The sequence below is a fragment of the Macaca mulatta genome, chromosome 5 (assembly GCF_049350105.2).
Source record: "Macaca mulatta isolate MMU2019108-1 chromosome 5, T2T-MMU8v2.0, whole genome shotgun sequence".
Classification (NCBI taxonomy): domain Eukaryota; kingdom Metazoa; phylum Chordata; class Mammalia; order Primates; family Cercopithecidae; genus Macaca; species Macaca mulatta.
In genome coordinates, this window is record NC_133410.1 from 136,574,286 (window position 1) to 136,596,877 (window position 22,592).

At 35.9% G+C, this 22,592-nt stretch overlaps 1 protein-coding gene across 1 annotated transcript in view; it reads left to right on the forward strand.

Moving 5' to 3' along the window:
• HSPA4L (heat shock protein family A (Hsp70) member 4 like) overlaps positions 1-12,329 on the forward strand; it is a 56,651-nt gene extending 44,322 nt beyond the window's left edge. Inside the window, exons 15-19 of the mRNA XM_002808421.4 lie at positions 1,149-1,274; positions 1,891-1,998; positions 5,652-5,771; positions 8,925-9,086; positions 10,998-12,329. Of these exons, the coding sequence (XP_002808467.3) occupies positions 1,149-1,274; positions 1,891-1,998; positions 5,652-5,771; positions 8,925-9,086; positions 10,998-11,189 (708 nt within the window). The 3' untranslated portion in view covers positions 11,190-12,329. The remainder of the gene's footprint in view (positions 1-1,148; positions 1,275-1,890; positions 1,999-5,651; positions 5,772-8,924; positions 9,087-10,997) is intronic.
• The last annotated feature ends 10,263 nt before the right edge of the window (positions 12,330-22,592 follow it).

Here is a 22,592-nt window from a genome sequence, read left to right on the forward strand (position 1 = left end):
AAATAACCCAGGATCAGAAATACCCTTTAGATTTGGATCCAGGTGATTGTTCTCCAAAGCTCAATATCATAACAACTATACCATATCCACCCCCACAAGGCTTTTATTCAGTACCAGTTATGTGTCAAACATTTAACTAAATATTTGACATGAATTCTCTCAACCTTATTAGCAGCCCTATGAGTTAGATGGAATTATGCCGTCTGTTTTAGGATAAGAAAACTTATGTTTAAATGATTTTTCTGCTATCTCAAGATAGTAAATAGGGAACCTAGGATTTTAACCTGAGTATGTAGAATGACATAGGTTATGTTTTCTTTTGTTTTTTAACAGCTTTATTGAGATACATGTACATATCATAACCCATTTAAAGTATACAATCCAGTGGTTTTTGGTATACTACATTAAATTTTTACATGAAATTTGCTATTATAACCATTTTTAAGTGTGTAATTCAATGACTTTAATTACATTCACTGTATTGTGCATCCATCACCACTGTCTGTTTTCAAAACAATTCCATCACCCCAAACGTAAACTCTATAATAACTTGCTTTCCTCCCTTCACCCAGTCCCCTACTTTCTGTCTTTGTGAATTGCCTAGTTATCAATAGATAAGAATCATGTTAAGTGGGATTATACAATGCGTGTCCTTTTGTGTCTGGCTTATTTGGCATAATGACTTCAAGATTCACCTTGTTTCAGCATGTATCATAACTTCATTTCTTCTTAAAATGAAATAAAATACTACATTGCGTTTATATACTTTTTTTATTCGTTCATCTATTAGTGTGCATTTGGGTTGTTTTTACTTTTTGGCTATTGTGAGTAATGCTGCAGTGAACATTGACATACAAATATCTGTTCAAGTCTCTGCTTTCATTTTTTTTGTGGGTGTATCTAGGAGTGAAATTGAAATTCTGCACTTAGCATTTTGAGGGACAGCCAAAACATTTTCCATAGTGGCTGCAGCATTTTACATTCCTCTCAGCAGTGTACAAGGGTTTCACTTTCTCCACATCCTCATGAATACTTATTTTTTTATTGTAATCATTCTAGTGAGTGTGAAGTGGTATCTCATTGTGGTTTTGATTTCTGTTTCCCTAATGCGTATTCTTATGACAACTAATCTGAAGCTTTTTGAATAGGGGAAGATGATTATGCAAGATAAGTTAGAGAAAGAAAGAAATGATGCTAAGAATGCCGTTGAAGAATATGTATATGATTTTAGAGACAGGCTGGGCACTGTCTATGAAAAATTCATCACTCCAGAAGTAAGTCTAAATTCTGTAATTTTTTGTGAGGACTATTTAAATGTTTACTTGAGAATGCTAGTACAAATTACATAAATAAATGTACCAAATGTTGTTATTGTTGCCAATCTTGGGCCCATATGGGGAAGGTTCTTAGTTATTTTTGCAAGTTGCAGAAGTATGGTTAAAAACATATTTTTGAATAAGAAGTTAGAAAATTTTGAAATTTAATATTTTATACTTGAAAAACATTCTGTCTTTCCATAATTTTTACTTTTTTTAAATTTATTTATTTGAGATAGCATCTAGCTCTGTCACCCAGGCTGGAGTGCAGTGTCACGATTTCAGCTCACTGCAACCTCTACTTCCCAGGCTCAAGCAATCCTCTCACCTCACCCTCACAAGTAGATGGGAATACAGGCACGTGCTGTCACGCCTGGCTAATTTTTTAATTTGTTGTAAAAACATTTTGCCATATCACCCAGGCTGGTCTCTTGGTTCTGGGCTCAAGCGATCCTCCCACCTTGGCCTTTCAAAGTGTTGGGATTACAGGCATGAGGCACTGCACTGGGCCCAATGATGACTTTTATTTCTTAGGAAAGTATTTTTAATTAGTGTCTCTCAAATATATTACTAGGACATGAATAAACTGTCTGTAATACTGGAAGACACAGAAAACTGGCTTTATGAAGATGGAGAGGACCAACCTAAACAAGTTTATGTGGATAAGCTTCAAGAACTAAAGGTACATTTTTTAAAGTCTATGTTAGTGTAAATCAGTAATTTTTTCTAAAAATTAGGGTGTAAGAGCACAGTGTATGTTCTATTAATTTTTAATTTTTTAATTGAGGGGAAAATTGTATATATGGTGTACAACATGATGTTTTGATTATGCACACATTGTAGAATGGCTAAGTCAAACTATTTAACAAATGAGTTACCTCACATATGTTTCTTTGGGAGGGAGAACACTTAAAATCTACTCTCTCAAGCAATTTTCAAATGTACAGTATATTGTTATGTATATATGTACAATAGATCTCTTGGACTTACTCCTCTTGTCTAATTGAAATGTTGTGTCCTTTGACCAATAGCTCTCCATCATACCACCTGATAACCACCAATTCTACTATCTGCTTCTAAGAGTTTACCTTTTTTAGAGTCAACCTTTGAGATCATACAGTATTTGTCTTTTTGTGCCTGGCTTATTTCACTTAGCATAATGTCCTCCAGGTTCATCTAAATTGTCTCAAATGATAGGATCTATTTCTTTTTAAGGCTGAGTAGTAGTCCATTGTGTATGCATACCACATTTTCTTTGTCCAACCTTTAATTGATGGACACTTACATTGATTCTGTATTTTGGCTATTGTGAATAATGCTGCAGTGAACGTGGAGTGCAGATATCTCTTTGGCATACTGATTTTATTTTCTTTGGATATATACACAGTAGTGAGATTGCTGGATCGGTATGTTTTTAGTAAGTACATGAAAAATTACTAAATCAGAAATGTATAAGAGGAAATGTTCTAATTTTAAAAGCATTTTGAGAGGCAAGCAGTGCTACATAATTGAAATCAGATATTGTATAGTCATAATGTCGAAATATAAATGTTTATAGATGATCAGTGTTACTTTTGCACAAGTTAAATATTACTGTCATGTCTTTAAGAAGTGATAAGTATTATCATCTTGACCCTTTCTTATCCATTAAGGGAGTCATCCTCTTCCCCTGCTCCTCTGACTCTTAACTGTCTGATGTTAGGGAGTAATACTACAGTGGCCTGTTATATTTTCACAGTGTAGCTCATGGGGATACCTGACCAGCCAAGGACTTAAAAAATAGTACCACTGCTCTTGAATTTTAACGTCCTTTCACAAATAAGGAGACTTGGCCACAAAATCTCCTTTTTTAGGTCAGTGGTGTTATTTTAGGGAAAGATCACTGTTGACTCCTTTCTCCATACTTGCTACCAAATCTGGAAAAAATACCTTAAAAGATTAAAAGTTTATATTGGGCTGGGCGCTGTGGCTCACACCTGTAATCCCAGCACTTTGGGAGGCCGAGGCGGGCAGATCACAAAGTCAGGAGATCAAGACCATCCTGGCTAACACGGTGAAACCCCATCTCTACCAAAAAAAAAAAGAAAATACAAAATATTAGCCGGGCATGGTGGCGGGCACCTGTAGTCCCAGCTACTTGGGAGACTGAGGCAGGAGAATGGCGTGAACCCAGGAGGGAGCTTGCAGTGAGCTGAGATTGCGCCACTGCACTCCAGCCTGGGCGACAGAGCGAGACTCCGTCTCAAAAAAAAAATAAAAAAAAGTCTATATTGGAAGGATGAAGGAAATTTTCAGTCATTCCTTCTTAGTATGGATCATAGCAGTTCTTTAATGTGCGTATGAATTACCTGGGTGCTTACTGAAATGGAAATTTTGATTCAGTAGATACAAGGTGGACCCACTTTTAACAAGCTTCCAAGTGATGCTGATGCTGCTGGTCCCCGAACCATTCTTTGAGTAGGAAGGGATTACATAGATGCTACATGATGACATTAACAAGGATTTTTAGAATATGGGAAAAGATGGCCCTTTACAACTTGGGACAGGCATGAGGTGGGGGAGGGTGTACAAAAGAAGTTACTCAACTTAAAAGAAGTTAATATTGTGCAAAAAATTACCTTCAAGCCAACAAATTACTTCCAAAGGAAATAATTAGAAAACCTAAGTTTATGATAGCAAAACTAGGCTTTACCATATCTTCTTGGTGGTTTTTAATCCCTATCTCCCTAAAAGAAACACAAGCTGGCCACGCTCAGTAGCTCACACTTGTAATCCCAGCACTTTGGGAGCCGAGGTGGGTGTATCACCTGAGGTAAGGAGTTCCAGACCAGCCTGGCTAACATGGTGAAGTCCCATTTCTACTTAAGAGTACAAAAAATTAGCCAGGCATGGTGGCATGCACCTGTAATCCCAGCTACTCAGGAGGCTGAGGCAGGAGACATGCTTGAATCCAGGAGGCAGAGGTTGCAGTGAGCTGAGATCGCATCATTGCACTCCAGCTTCGGCAACAAGAGTGAAACTCCTTCTCAAAAAGAAACACAAGCCAAGCAGCAGAGGCCAGTAGAAATAACTGGAAATCCCAGCAGTTCCTATCATGGATTCTTCTGCTTCAAATATATAAGTAGCCATAGAAATTAGTATTACAGAAGTTTTCACAAGTTTTACTTTTTCTGTAATGTTGGCAATTTGAGAGGCCAAGGCAGGAGAATCACTTGAAGCCAGGAGTTCAAGACCAGCCTTGAGCAAAAAAGCAAGACCCCATCTCTACAAAAAAATAAATTAGCCAGGCACAGTGGTATGTGCCTGTAGTTCCAGGTTGGGAGGCTGAGGCAGGAGGATCACTTGAACCCAGGAGTTTGAGGCTACAGTAAGCCGTTGCCATTGCACTCCAGCCTAGGTGACACAGCAAGACCCTGTCCCAATGGAAAAAAAAAAAGCACTACTTGCTTCCCTTTCAAAAACATTTAAACTATAAAGAATATGATATGAATAGACCAAATTTAGTAATGGTATCCTGGAACAGATGATAATGAACTCTGAATAAAGACTGTAGTTCAGTTAATAGTAATGCTCCAGTGGTAGTTTCTTAGTTTTGACAAATGTATCCTAAGATGCTAACATTAGAGAAAAGCATAGAGAAGCGTCTGGTGCTTGCTCTCTGTATAATTTCCTTTTAACTTTTCTGTAAATCTAAAATTGTTCTAAAATAAGCCGATTTTTATTTAAGTATATAAAGAATTTAAAAGAAAATAGTTATTTTATCCTTCTAATGTGCTCCCCTTCCCAAAACTACAGTCTGTTTTAACATTTAGAAACTCTTTAATCCAAGACATGTAGGGGAAAAACCTACATATACTACAGTACTCATTTTACTGATTAAATATACAAATAATGTTTAGTTGATAATAATTATCAGTCCCAGTAATTATGTTGTACATAGAGGGTTATATTATGGTTTTGAGTATTTGATACCAAGTTTCAAATCTACAAATTCTGCATGCAGTATAGTTTTTATGGTTTTCTTATTTTAATAGTTCTACAAAGTTTTAACACCCAGCTTTTAAGGAATTAAAGTTTTGATTGAGATTTCGGATTGGAGAAGCTAAGACGTAATCTTAATGAGTGAGAAAAAGAGATAAGGTGTGAGGAAGGCATCCGTGTGTAGGATTGAGGAAGTAGCTACTGGAACTCGCTACCATATAGGAAAATAAGAGGGGACATATTTTTATCTGTCCATCTTTTCTATTTATCATCCTATAAGGGCCCTATAAAAGTTTTCTGTTAAAACTCAAATAATAACATTTTTTCTTCTTTAAAAATTTCTCATGTTGACAGAAATATGGCCAGCCTATTCAAATGAAGTACATGGAGCATGAAGAGAGACCAAAAGCCTTAAATGACTTGGGAAAAAAGATCCAACTTGTCATGAAAGTGATAGAAGCTTATAGAAACAAGGTATTGAATTCATAAAGCCAATTGTTGACGATGGCATGTGCATAGTACATAGAATGGGGCAAATCTAAAAGTTCTCAGCTACAAAGCTATAGCAGTTGTAGCTATCAAATTCCAGAGACTTTGTATACCAAATTTAAAACTTACTTTTTTATTGGAGAATTTCACTTAAGGATTCTGATACATTTGAAATAACAGTGAAGGTACGGAGCTTTCATCTTTTAGAATTTCCTGAAACTACATTATAAAATAACCCAGTGACCAAATCCATTGTTTTCTTCTTAGCGATTTCATTTTTATGTTTTTTATGTAGTGAAACAGAGGACCTCTTTGACTTTTTTTTAAATTATGGGCCTCTTTGAGACTGGACTCTGCTAGCCATTATTTTGTTTCTTGGCTCATTTTTCTTTTAGTTGCTTTTTGTCCTCCAGTCCATTAGTCATCCATAATCTCCTGTATGCTTTATTCTTTTATAAACATATTCAAATCTATGTAACCTTAATCTTTCCACTGTCTTTAAGTCTCAAATATGTAGTTATACAGATGATATTTCCATTTAGATATAACCATAAAATTTGAGAAAATTAAGCTTATTGTTTTGTTTCCTCTAAATCAGTAGTTATCAAGACTTTTTTAAGACAAACAATATTTTAGGCTTTACAGTTTTTACGTGTCTATACAGCTATTCATATCTGCCATTGTAGCACAAAAGTACCATAGACAGTATGCAAACTAATGGACATGGCTGTGTTCCCAAAAACTTTATTTAAAAAATCATAAGCAGTGGCTGGATTTAGCTGATGGTACAAGTTTTTTGATCCCTACTCTAAGGAAATATTCTCTGTAATCCCTAGTTTTTGTCATTATGTTAAACGTGCATTAGTAGGAAGAAGAGACCAGAGACCAGCACCAGAAATACTCAAACATGTGAAAATAGCTTACATTTATTGAGCATGTCATGAATTTTAAGTACTTTGTGTGGATTATCTCACCAGGATATATCCTATACAAAGTTAATGTTATCTTTATTTTACAACTAAGAAAACAGAAATGCTTAAGCAACTTACTGAGGTTTACCCAAGTAGTTAATGATGGAATCAACATTCAAACCTAACCAGTCTGACATCAACATACAAATTCTCAGCAACTATATTGCTTCCCACTACACAAAATGGAAAAGAGTTACTTATTTTAGAAATAAGAGATTCTTGAGTTTTGTGAAACAAAAACTGCAGTCCAGCAGACCTAAAGGAAAAATTCAGATATTGATTGTAAATATGCCCGTTAATATCAGTGTTCAAATTGTTCTTATAGGCACAGATAGAATGTAAGGATAATGAAAAAGTAAGAAAGAAGAAACAACCCAATGAAAACACCAAGAATATTTTAAATCTGGTATAATTACTAGTGGCACAGTTCTCCCCAGGCTTTAGCTATCTTCTTCAATATACAGGTTTAAGATATTATCCCACACAAGGCAAGACTTCACTTTTGCTCAAACATTTGAGTTTTTATTATGTGCTAGGCTGTTTTCTAGGTGATTGAACTATAGTGTCAAACAAAACATTGAACTTGTTTTTAATATGCTTCAATAGTGAAAAGTGGACAATAAATTACTGTAAGTTATATCAGATAGTAATAAGAAGCTGAAGAAAAAGTAAAGGACTGCCAGAGTTGGTAGAAGTTTGTCAGAAGGGTGTACTAATAAGGTGATACACATGTTAGGAGAGAAATGAAGAAGTGAAAACTCAAAGATATGTGATAACTGGAAGAGAAATGTTCTAGACAAAGAATTGCAGTTGCAAAACACCAAGGGGAGAACATGTTAGAGGAACAGCAAGGTCAGTGTGGTTGAAAATAGGGGTAAGTGTGGCAGTTGCCAGATCATAAATGGGTCTGTTGGCCCTTGTAAAAGTTTGGGTTTTACTCTGAGATAGGAAGCTGTTGGAGGTTTTTGAGCACAGGAGTAATAACATTTGGCTCTTTTTTTTTAAGGATCTGGAGGCAGAGAGACAGATTAAGACATTATTAGAATAATACCAGCAAGAAATGATGGAGGCTCGAACCCAGAGAGTAGGGTTGGGGAGCCAAGAAGTGGTCAGATTTTTCCATTTATTTTGAAGGTAGATGCTTTTAAGATTTCCTGATAGATTTGATGTAAATCTATCACAAATAAGTTGAAAATGACTCCAAGGATTTTGACCTGAAAGAATGAAGTTTCCATTTGCTGAGATGAAGAAAACTGGGAAGAGGAGGTGGGGACATAATCAGTTGTTTGAAACACAAGCATTTTTTTTTTAAAGCATGTGGGTAGAGAGATGAATAAGGATGAAATGGCAAAAGAAACTTAAAAAGTGATCCATGACATAGGAAGAAATTCAAGAAAATGTGGCAACCTAGAAACTGAGTCAGACGATTGATGCATGATTTCTGATCATACAAGCAGAAAGAGGACTTGGGTATCTGAGGGAACTTTATGGGTTTTTTGTTTGTTTGGGGTTTTTTTCCTTCATATATATAGCTTTATGATTTTAAAAATGGCATCACCATCCTCCCACTTCTTTGACTTTGGAGTGTTCTTACATTCTCTTTCCCTTTATATTCTGTGTCCAAACTGTAATCCATCAGGAGATTCTCTTTCTGTATGTTCATTGCCATTTCTTTCTGATTCTATCACTACTAATCTAAACCATGATTACTTGGTTGTCTATTACATGTGACAACTGCAGTTTCTCTTTTTCAGAAAGAATTTTGTCATTTTTCTAATCAAGAATTTAACATACTTTTCTGTTATATATTCATAATTTTGTGTCTAATTTGCTATATGCCTTGTTCACCTTATTTCTCCTTTACACATTCCATTTCGTTGCAGCTTCTTTCTTGGCTAAGTGCTTTCTCCATGAGTATTCCTTAGTAGTCATTCTTTCCCAAACGTGATTTCTTCAGAGAACCTTTCCTTTTTAAACTCACACTGATTTTATCTTTTATCCCATTCTCTTCAGTTCTGTGTTATTTGTATGTGGTTTCTTCAGATGAATACATTTGAGGTATACAGTCAATAAGAGTCTAAATTTTTAAAGTAGAAATTATTAATAAACTGGTACTACCTGAAAAATCATTACATGCAGTCAAGCTTTTTTTTTTTTTTTTTAATAGGATGAAAGATATGACCATCTGGATCCTGCTGAAATGGAAAAGGTTGAAAAATATATCAGTGATGCCATGAGTTGGCTGAATAGTAAGATGAATGCACAAAACAAACTAAGTCTCACTCAAGATCCTGTGGTAAAAGTTTCAGAAATAGTAGCAAAGTCAAAGGTAAGAAGTTTACGAAATTGCCTTTTTAATGGTTTCAAGGATTAAAATTTTTTAATGAGAGTCATACTTTGGCAAATAATCAACTTGCAGAAGAACTTAGAAGAACAGAAATTTAAGGCTAATTTTTTATTTAGTTAAATTAAGATTTTAGGTATGGGGTAATTGATTTAATTTGTCATACAAGGCTGGTTTTTAAACTTCAAGAGTCATATAGAATGAAATAAAAGCAATGTGGCAACTTCTGATTAAGTATTTCAGATTTATAGGTTGGATGAGACCTCTAAGTCTTCATTACAGAATTTTTCAGTATAAGTCTGTCTTTGACCTAGTTTGAAGTGTATAAATTTTCATGGTAAAATCTTATTCCGAGATAAACTTTTCAGTTTAAAAAACACTGCCAGTGAAAATGTTGGCCAGGCGTGGTGGCTCATATCTGTAATCCCAGCACTTTGTGGGGGTTGAGACAGCTCATGTCTGTAATCCCAGCACTTTGTGGGGGTTGAGAAAGGCAGACTGCTTGAACCCAGGAGTTAGAGACCAGCATAAACAACATGGCGAAACCCTGTCTCTACAAAAAATACAAAAATCAGCTGGGCGTAGTAGCGCATATCTGTAGTCCCAGCTATTCAGGAGGCTGAGGCAGGAGGCTCCCTTGAGCCCAGGAATTTGAGGCAGCAGTGAGCTACAATCGTGCCACTGCACTCCAGCTGGGCGACAGAGCAGGACCCTGTCTATTTAAAAAAATAAAAAGGCATCTAAATACCTATCACTAGGAAACTAGATCAATAAATTGATGCATCCATACAACACTATGCAGCCATTAAATATAGCATTTTACATATAGAGATACCTATTTAGATATAAAGATGTATACAGTGTATTGCTAAGTTAAATTACAAAACCTAAATAAAATGTGTTCATTTGTATAAATATGTGTGCTCATAGATTTGTTTATATGTATGTGTATGCATGAATATACATCTAGAAGGATATCCACCAAAGGTTAATATTCTTTATTTGTAGGAGATGGAATTTCAGGGGATTTTAAAAATATCATTCAGTATGTTTTGGGATATGTTAATTTTTCTTTTTTTAACAAAAGCTGGTATTTTTAATAAATGCGTAATAAAAATATTTTTATTCTAACAAAGTTTTGCCAAGAAGCTATATTTTACTCCTAATGAGATGAGATGTGGAGTGTGACAAGAGCAGTTTGCAACTAAAACATTCCCCCTAGGATGTTAATCCCTATATTTCCGTCCCTACCCCAATCTTTGTGACATTGATCTTCAAAGGTTTTTAAATTTGAGTAGTGTTTGTATAGTGTTCTTCTGTTTGTACGTAAAAAGCAAGGAAATTGAAGAACATTGTTTCATTTAAATTAAGTTACAGTTTACTTTCATGGCACTTTTTCCCTCAACAGAAGAGGCTACTGAGCTATTTTCAAAAAAAAAAAAAAAAAAAAAAAAGTTGTTTGTGTATTTGTATGATTCCATTTATTAGAATTGTTTTCATATAAATGTTGAAAATTTTCAATTTATGAAATAGGTGTTATTTGATGTAATTCTCATAGCAAAGCATTACACATAATGTAAAGGAAGAATTAAAAATTATTCCTGCCAAAGTAAACTATATTTGAATTATTATAAAGAAACAAGTTTTAGAAAGGTTAAGTACAAAAAATAATTGTTTACGATTCAATAATTTTTGACTGCCACAGACATATACTAACAAAGAAGGTAAATCTTTCATGAGGCATTTGAAGAAAACAGTTGGTTATCTGGCTGAGCTAACACAAATTCAGAAAGGTGGAATTATGTGAAAATTCAGAAAGTTAATGTGAAATTTAGAAAGTTAATGGTAACTTGTTCTGTAATCATTTTAATATAATCAATTTCTTCGTGTCTTTAGGAACTGGATAATTTCTGTAACCCCATCATTTACAAGCCCAAACCAAAAGTAGAAGTTCCTGAAGACAAAGCAAAAGCTAATAGTGAACACAATGGCCCAATGGATGGACAGAGTGGAAATGAAACGAAATCAGATTCAACAAAAGACAGCTCACAGCATACTAAATCCTCCGGAGAGATGGAAGTGGACTAAGTCTTAATTTTACCTTCACATAATTCAAACAGTGCAAGTAACCACGGGGTCCATCTTTTACATCTGGTACACACAACAGATGTTCAGTTTTCTTAACCTCTTTTTGTCATTTGTTTTTTGGAGTAGTTTTGAAAAGTGTTTTATATTGAGTGCACTTCTGTTCATTTCCATTGCTGCTTACATGAAGCTTTAGCCGAATTAGATTTACAAGACAATTTAAGCTTTCCAGATACATTTTATATCAAACATAACAGAATTGATAGATAGTTGGCAACAGTCTACCTTATTTAAAGCTTCTACTGGGATAAACCTCAATTCCTTTATTCAGGAAAGGATACTTTATTGCACTATTGTTGCAGATGCATAGATTTCATTGCAACTTTATTTTGAAAAACAAATGGAAATTGATGGGGTTGAAAGCTACGGAGGCACTGACCTTTTTCTAGTTATTGTATTGTTACAATTTAAATATTAAAACAAATAAGAGCTTTCTCAACAAATTAGTCCATCTCATTGATGTACCACAGAACTCCAAAGCTTTGCTATCATCACATAAATGAACTAAATCACATGTGAAAGGGAACACACCCGATTTTATGTTAAGGTGAAACCAGCAGTTTGCTTCTTTTATTAGTAATGTGGATTGATGTTTTCTCAGAGTAACTCATCTTTTTTGCTTGAAATTTTTGATCTTGTCCTGAAGACTAGCTGCTGCTAAAAACAATGCTAGCCTAAAGACACAGGAGTCTGTGACAAAATGACCTTCATGTTAAGGGGAAATGCTGTTTATCTACTCAGACATGCATCTGTGATGTTCATAGCCTTGTTTCAGTTATAATAGTTGTCTTGTTTTTTTCTTAATTGATTTTGTTAATAATACCTTAACACAGGGTAGGGAGAAGTGGCACAGTGTATTGCATTATATACATTTATCATTGATTTACCTAATGTTACCTTGTAGATTAAACACTATTAAGTGGTAATACTTGAAAAGGAGCACTTATACCGTAAGTCTTAGGAAATAATGTTTGTAATAAACTTAACTATGTTACATATCAACAGGCAAAAATATAGAATGTTACATAGTGTTGTATGATGTGATTAAATTATAGTTCCTGCTGTTAACATTACCTTTTGAAACCTTGGCTCCAGTTTTGGTAGTGCTTATACAAATTAAATGGGAAAAGGGACTGTAAACTTAAGATGTATTTTAAGGACTTTATCTGTGCTTCATCACCAAACTTGTTCACATTGTTAATTTCTGTCCAGAGACCTGAAACTGTTTTAAGTATGGGAACAGACCGAAATGATGTTTCGACCTACAAGAGACAGAAGCATAGACAAGTGTATGAGCCCTTATGTCCTTAATGCCAATCAACTAGATTGACCTAGGTTAAAATTTCAAAAGGCTCATTTTCTCCCAAAGCTAAATCTTTATATTAGGAACAACTAAATATTGACTTAAGTTGTAAAAATTGAGAGTATAGTATCTTTAGGGATAGTCATTATTTCTCACAACTAGTTCTCTACGAGAGATTTTGTTTCTACAATGTAGTCGGCACTTAATGGAGAGTATGGAGTAGTGCATTTTGCAGGGATTTTTATTCAGTCTTTTGAGGGGAAGAATCTCTTTTTTGCATTAAAAAATCATATAAACAATATATTTTTAAAACTTCTAGTCTTTAAACTTTCTCTTAATTCTCTTAAAATGAAATAGGTATATCAAATAGGTGATTAAATACATTTTTTTAAAACATAGATGCTTTTTATTTGTATGTTGAATGTATAGATTCATTTCAGGAAAGGCATGAAGATAATGAAAGCAAATATATAACAATACAAGTAGGGACTTTAAAGCTTTTGTTTGAGTTAAAATATCCACTCACTTGTTTAGGAGCTATGCCTCGGAAACTTCCTGGGAATAAATATGGGAACAACTTTTCTATTAATCTAAATTTTCTAGTATATCCTGACATTTTCCATTCCTGCTCTGAAATCACTTTTAGTTTTGTGTTTTCGTCAGATAGTACCACTAATTTTTGTAATTATATAACACTTCATTTAGTAACTTAAATACATCCATATATATATACTTTTTCTACCCAATTATTCAACTTAAAAGATAATTTCAAAAGCAATTTAGCCTTATAATGTATTTATTTAATTCATTAATGAGAGAGAGTGCTCTCTTTAATATAGCTTTGGGTAGACAGTCTAATTCAGTCCAATTTTAATCTACATTAAAATATGCAATGCTAGACAGATTTTCAAAATAAAAAGCTATTATTTCAGAAATTATTTTAAAAGATACATAGTAAAACAGTGTTTTCCTATGGTAAGCAAATAAGAATTAAGTTTGTAGGGAATATTTAGAATGATTAATATAAATTAGTATACTTTGGCTCTGTACTCTTGATAGCCAGTTGTACTGTAATTATAAAAAAAAATTGTTAAATAATATAACAGAAGTTTGTGATGTTTTAATTCCTTAGCAGTAATGGAAAATTATTAAGTTTTGGCCAGGTGCCATGGCTAACGCCTGTAATCCTAGCACTTTGGGAGGCCGAGGCATGCGGATCACCTGAGGTCAGGAGTTCAAGACCAGCATGGCCAACATGGTAAAAAACCCCGTCTCTACTAAAAATACAAAAAAGTAGCCAGGCATGGTGGCATGTCCCTTGTAATCTCAGCTACCCGGAAAGCTCAGGCAGGAGAATCACCAGGAGAGAGAGGATGCCGTTAGCCGAGATCGTGCCACTGCACTCCAGCCTGGGCAACAGAGCAAGACTCTATCTCAAAAATTAAGTTTTACAAAAAACTAGAAAGAGCACAGCAAAGAATATGGCTATTGAAATAACAGATAAACTTGATTTTGAAAAGGATAACAAGGCTGGTCACAGCGACTCACACCTGTAATCCTAGCACTTTGGGAGGCTGAGAAGGGAGGATCACTTGAACGCAGGAGTTCAAGACCAGCCTGGGCAACATAGTGAGACCCTGTCTCTAGAAAAAATAAAAACTTAGCAAGGCATGGTGGTGCACACCTGTAGTCCCAGCTACTCTGGAGGCTGAGGTGGAGGATCACTTAAGCCTGGGAGGTCAAGGCTGCAATGAGCCATGATCATAGCACTGTACTCCAGCCTGGGGCAACAGAGTGAGGCCCTGTCTCAAATACATAAAAGGCAGTGGCTCACACCTGTAATCCCAGCACTTGGGAGGCTGAGGCGGGTGGATCACGAGGTCAGGAGACCAAGACCATCCTGGCTAACATGATGAAACCCCGTCTCTACTAAAAAATACCAAAGAATTAGCCAGGCGTGGTGGCAGGCGCCTGTAGTCCCAGCCACTCAGGAGGCTGAGGCAGGAGAATGGCGTGAACCCAGGAGGTGGAGGTTGCAGTGAGCCAATATTGCGCCCCTACACTCCAGCCTGGGCAAGAGAGAAAGACTCCATCTCAATAAATAAATAAATAAATAACAAGTCATTTACTAAGAAGAGCTAAAGGAAAGAAAGGTTTCTTACACTTTTTTCCCTTTTTTGGGGGGGGGTGTCAATTTTCAGTATAGTAAGAGCTAACGGTGAGAAGTAAAGGTTTCTTAGACTTTTTTTTTTGGAGGGGGGTATCAATTTTTAGTATATTTGTGATTAATTCCATGATAGAAGTCTTTAAAGAGAATTTTGGGGCTCAATTTAACATAATGTCACTGTTAAAGCACTTAATCCAAATTAGCCCATCTTTTAACTGGTTTGAAAAATCTATATTTATTAAAGGCAGTAGACATCTGAATATAGCAATCAAATTATCTGATTTTGGTTTAACTCCAAATACATACAACCATTCCGCCATTTTCATAAATTTGAAAAATAATAAGCCTCTCCCATTAGGATTTTCTGTTTTGTAGTAAATAGTTGGTATTTGATAGTCCACAATTAAAGTCATTGCATTAATTTTACAAATTATAGATTTAGAAATGATTCTTAAGTGATTGGTAAAATATAACTTTCTCAGTTTTTAAAAGTCTACAAAACATTTTTCTTTTGAGACAGAGTATGGCTTTGTTATCCAGGCTGGAATGAAATGGTATGATCTCAGCCCACTGCAACCTCCACCACCTGAGTTCAGGCGATTTTTCTGCCTCAACCACCTGAGTAGCTGGGACTACAGGTGCATGACACCACACCCAGCTAATTTTTATATTTTTAGTAGATACAGAGTTTTGCCATGTTGGCCAGGCTGGTCTTGAACTCTTAAGCCCCTGACCTCAGATAATCCACCCACCTCAGACTCCCAAAGTGCTGGGATCACAGGCGTCAGCCACGTACCCGGCAAAAATTTTTGCTTTTAAAGTTAGTGTTATTTTGTGGTTAATCTAAAGTTTTGAATTGCAAGCAGAATTTGTTTTTTTGATATTTGTATAAACTGTTAACGAGAAGCATAGCTAATTGTACATATCAATATACATTTAAAATCTGGTAACACTGGTTAAATAGCCCTTGATGACTTTTCCTGTGGCATGAGAGGGATATGCTTATAAAGATTAATTCTGATACTATCCTCTTATTAACTACAGTATGTTTTGCAAAAATCAGTCCACTTAGCAAACTAATCTTTGTAAAGCAGTCAGTTTCAGAAGATACTTTTTTATCAAAAAAGATAGCAGGTTTAACATTACACCTTTCGGTTTTTGCCCAACATTTGATTTAATATAAAGTAAGAATATAAAATAATTTTAAGAAGCATATAATTTCTTTTGATAAAAAGTAACAAAAATCTAATGTAGATCAAAGAGCAAGGCTTTTAAACAAAACAAGCAAAAAGAAACTTTAGCTATTTAACTCACATCTCTAATTTAAAATGCATGAAAATTACATTCTTTGTTTTTGTTTTTGTTTTGTTTTTGAGACAGTCTCACTCTGTCACCCAGACTGGAGGGCACGATCTCTGCTCACTGCAGCCTCCACCTCCTGGGGTCAAGCCTCAAGCAATTCTCCTGTCTCAGCCTCCCAAGTAGCTGGGATTACAGGCACCCATCACCATGCCCAGCTAATTTTTGTATTTTTAGTAAGACGGGGTTTCACCGTGTTGGCCAGGCTGGTTTTGAACTCCTGACTTCAAATGATCTATCCACGTCCACCTCCCAAAGTGCTGGGATTACAGGCGTGAGCCATGGCACCCGGCCAATGTTCTTTTATATATTCATGTTTTCTAACAAAACAGCTTTGGATTTATAATGCTGCCAGATGTCATTACAAATTTTTTTCTAAATTCAAAGGTAATTATTTCCAACAATAAAAGGGCACCTGGAATTTTCAGAACATTAAAAAACTGAAACCGCTTAGAAGAAAAGAAGAAACCTAAATGTCTATGGAAGTGATCAGTGTTAAGTGGGTGATGGCTCTTTCATCTTCCTTATCCCTAAGGATACTTCTAACATGTTGTTAGAATAAGTATTAAAAGAAAAAGTAGGTTTGCTGAAAAACGTTACTAAATGACTTGGTGCTGCTCCCAAGTCAAAGAAACAAAGCTAATTGAAACAATGTACATTTGGTTCAGTCAGGCAAGTCAAAATCCGTAACAAAAAAAAATTAATAGTATGCTCTTTGCTTTGAAATCTCTAATTTATTATCATGCCCTAAGTCACAGGATGATTATTAGGAAAATGTCATTGACACCTAAAAATTACCTATCCTGTAAAGAGACTGGTGAAATTCAACATATTTTAAATAATTTAATTGCATTATAGCATATAAACTATAAATAAAAATGATCTTTGTCTTTCCTTTATCTTGCTTTATTTATCCTCTTATCCAATTCTAGACTCTTAAATAATCACTGTATTTTTCTCAAGTATTTGTTATTTTTTATTATCCTTTAGATCTTTTTGTTCATGGCTTTTTAAAAATAGTTTCACTGATAATCCAGTCACTTGGATAGTTAATTTTATTTTTGTTTCCTTTTAATACTTATTCTTCCTGTTAAGGGTTTCTTGGCTTTAAATTCGTACTGATAAGCCATGTTATTTGTGTCATTTAATAGTAGCATTCTGGAGTGTGTGTGTGTGTGTTCATATATATATATATATATATATATATATATATATATAGTATTCTGGCCTTGGAATACTTTAATTCTGGACCAAAAGAGGTCAATTTTGTGAGTATTGCCTATTAAGCAAACAACATCCTTCATTTTTAATCCAAATATCAATTTGACAGAATAACAAGGGTCAGAAATTCAGAATAGCTGTTAAACACCTTTGATTCTTTGCTGCTGTCTGGTTATGTACATGTGTTGTGCATCTTCCTTGTTTTTTTAGTTTCCTAAATTTTTTGCTTCTGGGGACTTGAGTATTTTAAAATGTTCTTAAAATTATATGAATCTACCCAGAATGTAGATGTTAAAATGTAATTAGAGGCCCCGTGCATTGGCTCACGCCTGTAATCCTAGCAGGTGGATTGCCTGAGCTCAGGAGTTTGAGACCAGCCTGGGCAACATGGGGAAACCCCGTCTCTACTAAAAATACAAAAAATTAGCTGGCTGTGGTGGTGCATGCCTATAGTCCCAGCTACTCGGAGGCTGAGGCAGGAGAATCACTTGAACGCTGGCGAAACCCCATTTCTACTAAAAATACAAAAAAAATTAGCCGGGTGTGGGGGCGGGCGCCTGTAGTCCCAGCTACTCGGGAGGCTGAGGCAAGATAATTGCTTGAACCCGGGAGGTGGAGGTTGCAGTGAGCTGAGATCCTGTCACTGCACTCCAACCTTGGGGGACACAGCAAGACTCTGTCTCAAAAAAAAAAAAGAAAGAAAGAAAAGTAATTAGAAATGGAAATCTAGGTAAAGGAAGCTTTGAAATGTTGTATTTTTTCCCTGAAATAAACTTTTATGATTTAATGTCTTGGAAAGAGACTCACATTAAAAGTGGTTTTTATATTTAGTAGGATAAAGCCATTGTTATTTAATACCACAGCAAATAGAAGCAATTTTTAATGAGGTTACTGAATTGCTTAGTATTCGTAAGGTGGCATCCAAGTCATCTTTTCTCTTCTCCAACCATTATTAAAATAACTTGACATTTTGGGAGGCCAAGCTGGGCAGACCACCTGAGGTCAGGAATTTGAGACCAGCCTGGCCAACACGGTGAAACCCCATGTCTACTAAAAAAAAAATACAAAAATTAGCTGAGCATGGTGACGTGCACCTGTAATCCCAGCTACTCTGGAGGCTGAGGCAGGAGAATAGCTTGAACCCAGGAGGCGGAGGTTGTGGTGAGCCAAGATCGCGCCACTGCACTCCAGCCTGGGCGACAGAGCAAGACTCCATCTCAAGGAAAAAATAAAAAATAAAATAATTTATGTATGTAATGACTGGCTCTAGTCATTATGGAAAATAACTTTTGGCAGTTTAGTTCCTACTTGTTAACAATTCCTCTTTTTAAGAGAGGTACTACATTTGATTTCTCAATTTCCCAGTTTGTTTTCAATACAAACAGCAACCATTGAAATGCAGGAAATTGTTATCAAGTGATGTTTCTATAAAAATAATTGAGATTCACCTGTAATAGACCCTTTAGCTTTAATGAGCAGACATGAGAATGGTTTATGATCTTAAGTTGGTAACATTTTAGAAATATATATTTGTCATACAATTTTAGTTCACAAACATATCCATAAGAATGTTTACACATGGCAGTATCAAAGCATATAAAATATTTTCTATATATGTAAATTGCATCTTTATGCTAGTGAACAAAGTAGCAATAAATGTAGTTCATTTTTGGATGGCAGTACACATTGTTAACAATCGTGTAATTATAATAAATATGTCTACCTACTCCTTGAACCATGAATTTTGCACACCTGAGATTTAATTTTCACCTATTGAACTGTATTGATTTGATGATGGTCTGTGGACAGATCATCAAGTTCGTTTACAAAAATGTACTTGGCAATGAGGGTTTTTAAGTAACCTGGCAAAATTTTCAAACCTTCAGATACTATTGATTCTGAAAACTAAAATAGTACTTTGCTAATGTTGGAAGTGTTGTTAGAGAAGAACCCAGGAATAAATGAATTTGAAGACTTTAGAAATTCTCAACAGGCAAAGCTTCCTGCCCCAGTGATTCCGATAATAGCTCCTCAGTTTTGAGGATTGCTGTTCCTGATAAAAATGTGTCAAATAGCTTAGCATGCTGGGATAAGAAAATGGCTGAGGTCTCCTGGTCTAGACTGGAGCATTTGGTGCTTAACTTTTTTGTGGTTGGACAGCTTGGGAAATTTGAAGGATTTGGAGCCTCAATCCAGAAAAGTGTTTATATGCCTATGCACTTTAAACTTTCCAGTGAAATGCAAATAAAGTCTAGAAGGCTGAGTAACTGGCAGTTCATTCCTATTTCACTAACTCCTGAATTTGGAAGAATAAGAGAGAGTTTTGCTTTAAATCAAAAACCTGTTCCTAGTGATTAATGAGGTTAAGAGATGGTAACCTTTCAGAGGTGAAGAAGGAATGTCTGTAAGTACCCAATACTGTATCCACAAAATTTTACCATTTTAAAAGGTAAGGAAATAGGTTCAAGACAGTTCAGACATCCTGCAGTTGCCAGAAGGCAGTATGAAGCCAGTTGTGTCCAGCTGTGGTGATAAAGCAGTATAAACCTGAAAGTATTTGTGTATTAGGCAAAAATCAGGTTAAATTTAGGTAAATAGGGAAGAAACAATGTGTAATAAAATGAACCCTGTTAAAGGCAACAGAGAAGCAAAGAAATCACTAACAAATCCAAGTATCTAAGTAGTTACAGTAAGTACCATAAACTTGCCAGTTTAAAGACCACATGTGGGCCGGGTGTGGGGTGCAGTGGCTCACGCCTGTAATCCCAGCACTTTGGGAGGCCGAGGCGGGCAGATCACAAAGTCAGGAGTTCAAGACCAGCCTGGCCAATATGGTGAAACACCATCTCTACTAAAAAATACAAAAAAAAATAGCCGGGTGTGGTGGCGTGCGCTTGTAGTCCTAGCTACTTGGGAGGCTGAGGCAGGAGAATCCCAAAAAAAAAAACAAAAACACACACACACATATGGTTTACAGACACTTCTTAAACATAATGATGTAATAGTTGAAAATAGGTGGGAAAAGATATACTAAAAATCTATCAAAAGAGAAGTGTGACAATCAGATAAAATTGATTTTGCTTTGGAATTACCTTAAAATTGATTTTAAGGTAAAATAATAAAGGGAGTGTTGGAATAAAGAGTAAGCTTTTAACAATGATAAATGGAGCAATTCACCAGGATTATAACTCTGAAACAGCCTCAAAATATATGAAGCAATTCACAATGAGAAGCTGAAACCCATAAGAATAGTAATAGGCCATGTGCGGTGGCTCACGTCTGTAATCCCAGCACTTTGGGAGGCTGAAGCAGGCACATCATTTGAGCCCAGGAGTTTGAGACCAGCTGGGCAACATGGTGAAACCCTGTCACAAAAAAATTTTAAAAGCCGGGCATGGTGAATAAATATGTAAAAGAATAGAGCAAAATTTAAAAGCTGGATCTTTTCAGTAATATATAATAAACTGTCACTGGACTATTAGGTAAAACTTTTCCAAGTACACATGGAATAACATATTTACAAAAATTCATTATAGTAGACCACAAAGCAAAACTTAAAACTGAAGATCATAATAGTTTTTCAGACAAGAGAAATCACCGTATGAGACAAGATTAGAAATCACCTATGAAATAGAGTATGGTGACTATAGTTAACAGTATACGCATGTATTTCAAAGTAACTAGAACAGAGAACTGGTCATGTTCCCAACACAGAAATGATAAATACTTGAGGTGACAGATACCCTAAATATCCTGACTTTATCATTACACATTCTATGCATGTAACAAAATACCACATATACTCCACTAATATGTATAAATACCAGTTTTGAAATGTTTTTAATTTTAAAAAATTATGTAGATACTCCAAGACACGCCAAATGTCCGTATGCTTGGATTGAAAGAATTAACTTTTAGAAATGTAAAATCATGTTGAAAATTAGAAGATACTTCAAATGACAGTCAATATTAAGTTACTTTAGCAACCGTACCCCTTAAACTCCAACTTCTTTTTAATATACTCCATTTTTCCCATTGCATCTATCCCTATATATATATGTGTGTGCATGTATGTATATATGTTAACTGTAAAATGTATCTTCCCACTCCATAAGGGCAGCAATTATCTTTCCCATACAACTACAAGGATGCCTGGCACATAGTAAGAGATCAACAATTTTTAAATAAATGGAAGCTGCATCTAAGACTTGGTAGCATGCAACTAAAGTGTTAGTTTATATGCTTTAATGCATATACTGAAAATGATGATTTAATGACATACTCATCCAAGTAGAGATAGACAACAAACCAAAAGAACTTGGAGGGAATTAATGGCATAAATTGATAATGGAATTTTCCCAAGATGGTGTGCCTCAGCCACCTGGAAATAGCAAAATAATGCATAAAGATCCACTCTGTGAGCTAAAACACACGCACACACACACACGGAAATTCACGGGAATAGCAAAAGACACCCCAGATCCTGAGGAGGAGAAGGTGGACAAGTGGCCCCCATGATAGTCTCTGGCTGATAAAAGTGAGTGACACTCCAGTACATGAGAGGGGCAGAGAGCCAGTTTCCGTGACTCACCTTTCCACTAGGAATCCGTGCAATCCAGGCCAAGGGAGAATAACTTGTTTCTCTCAAACCCCGGGAGATAACCTGGGGAGAGGCTAAGAGACAGACACCAGGAAAAGCTGCAGCCATTTTACTGGACTTGGAACTGAGATGAGGACGCAATCTTTAATCGGGGCTTATACAAAGTCACTGGCCACGTGGCAGAAGGGGCCGTTGCAGGCGTTTGTCTCTGTCTGGGGATTGGAGCACATGCTCTGAGCAGGAAATGGTCCACATGGCCAGAATTCAGCGGCGAGTATGGAGAGTGCCCCAACACTAGTCGTTGGAATTGGGCTCCCTACCACCGCAGGACTAGAGGACTGGAGCCGCAGGAGAGTTGCTGACGCTGAGGTTTATCATGGGTGGCGAGACTTGAAACCAGAGACAGCCTTGCAAGCTAGAACCAGTCTGCATGTGTCTGGGTACCCTACCTGCTCCCTTGGTCAGTCGGAAGAGTGCCCCACCAGTTACAAGGAGTGGGAGGTGGACTCCACTCTGTCTTGCCTGGATTGGGAGCAATGGGTCAAATTCCTCTTTCCTTGCAAAGACATCAGTGTCAGGGGTGCATTCTCTGCAGTACACTCGTAGTCCCACTCACTCAGAGTAACTTTAGCGGCCCAAGTCACGTTTCCCTTCCTGTGCAAAGATCTTGGTACAGTGGCACTCTCTCCACTCCAA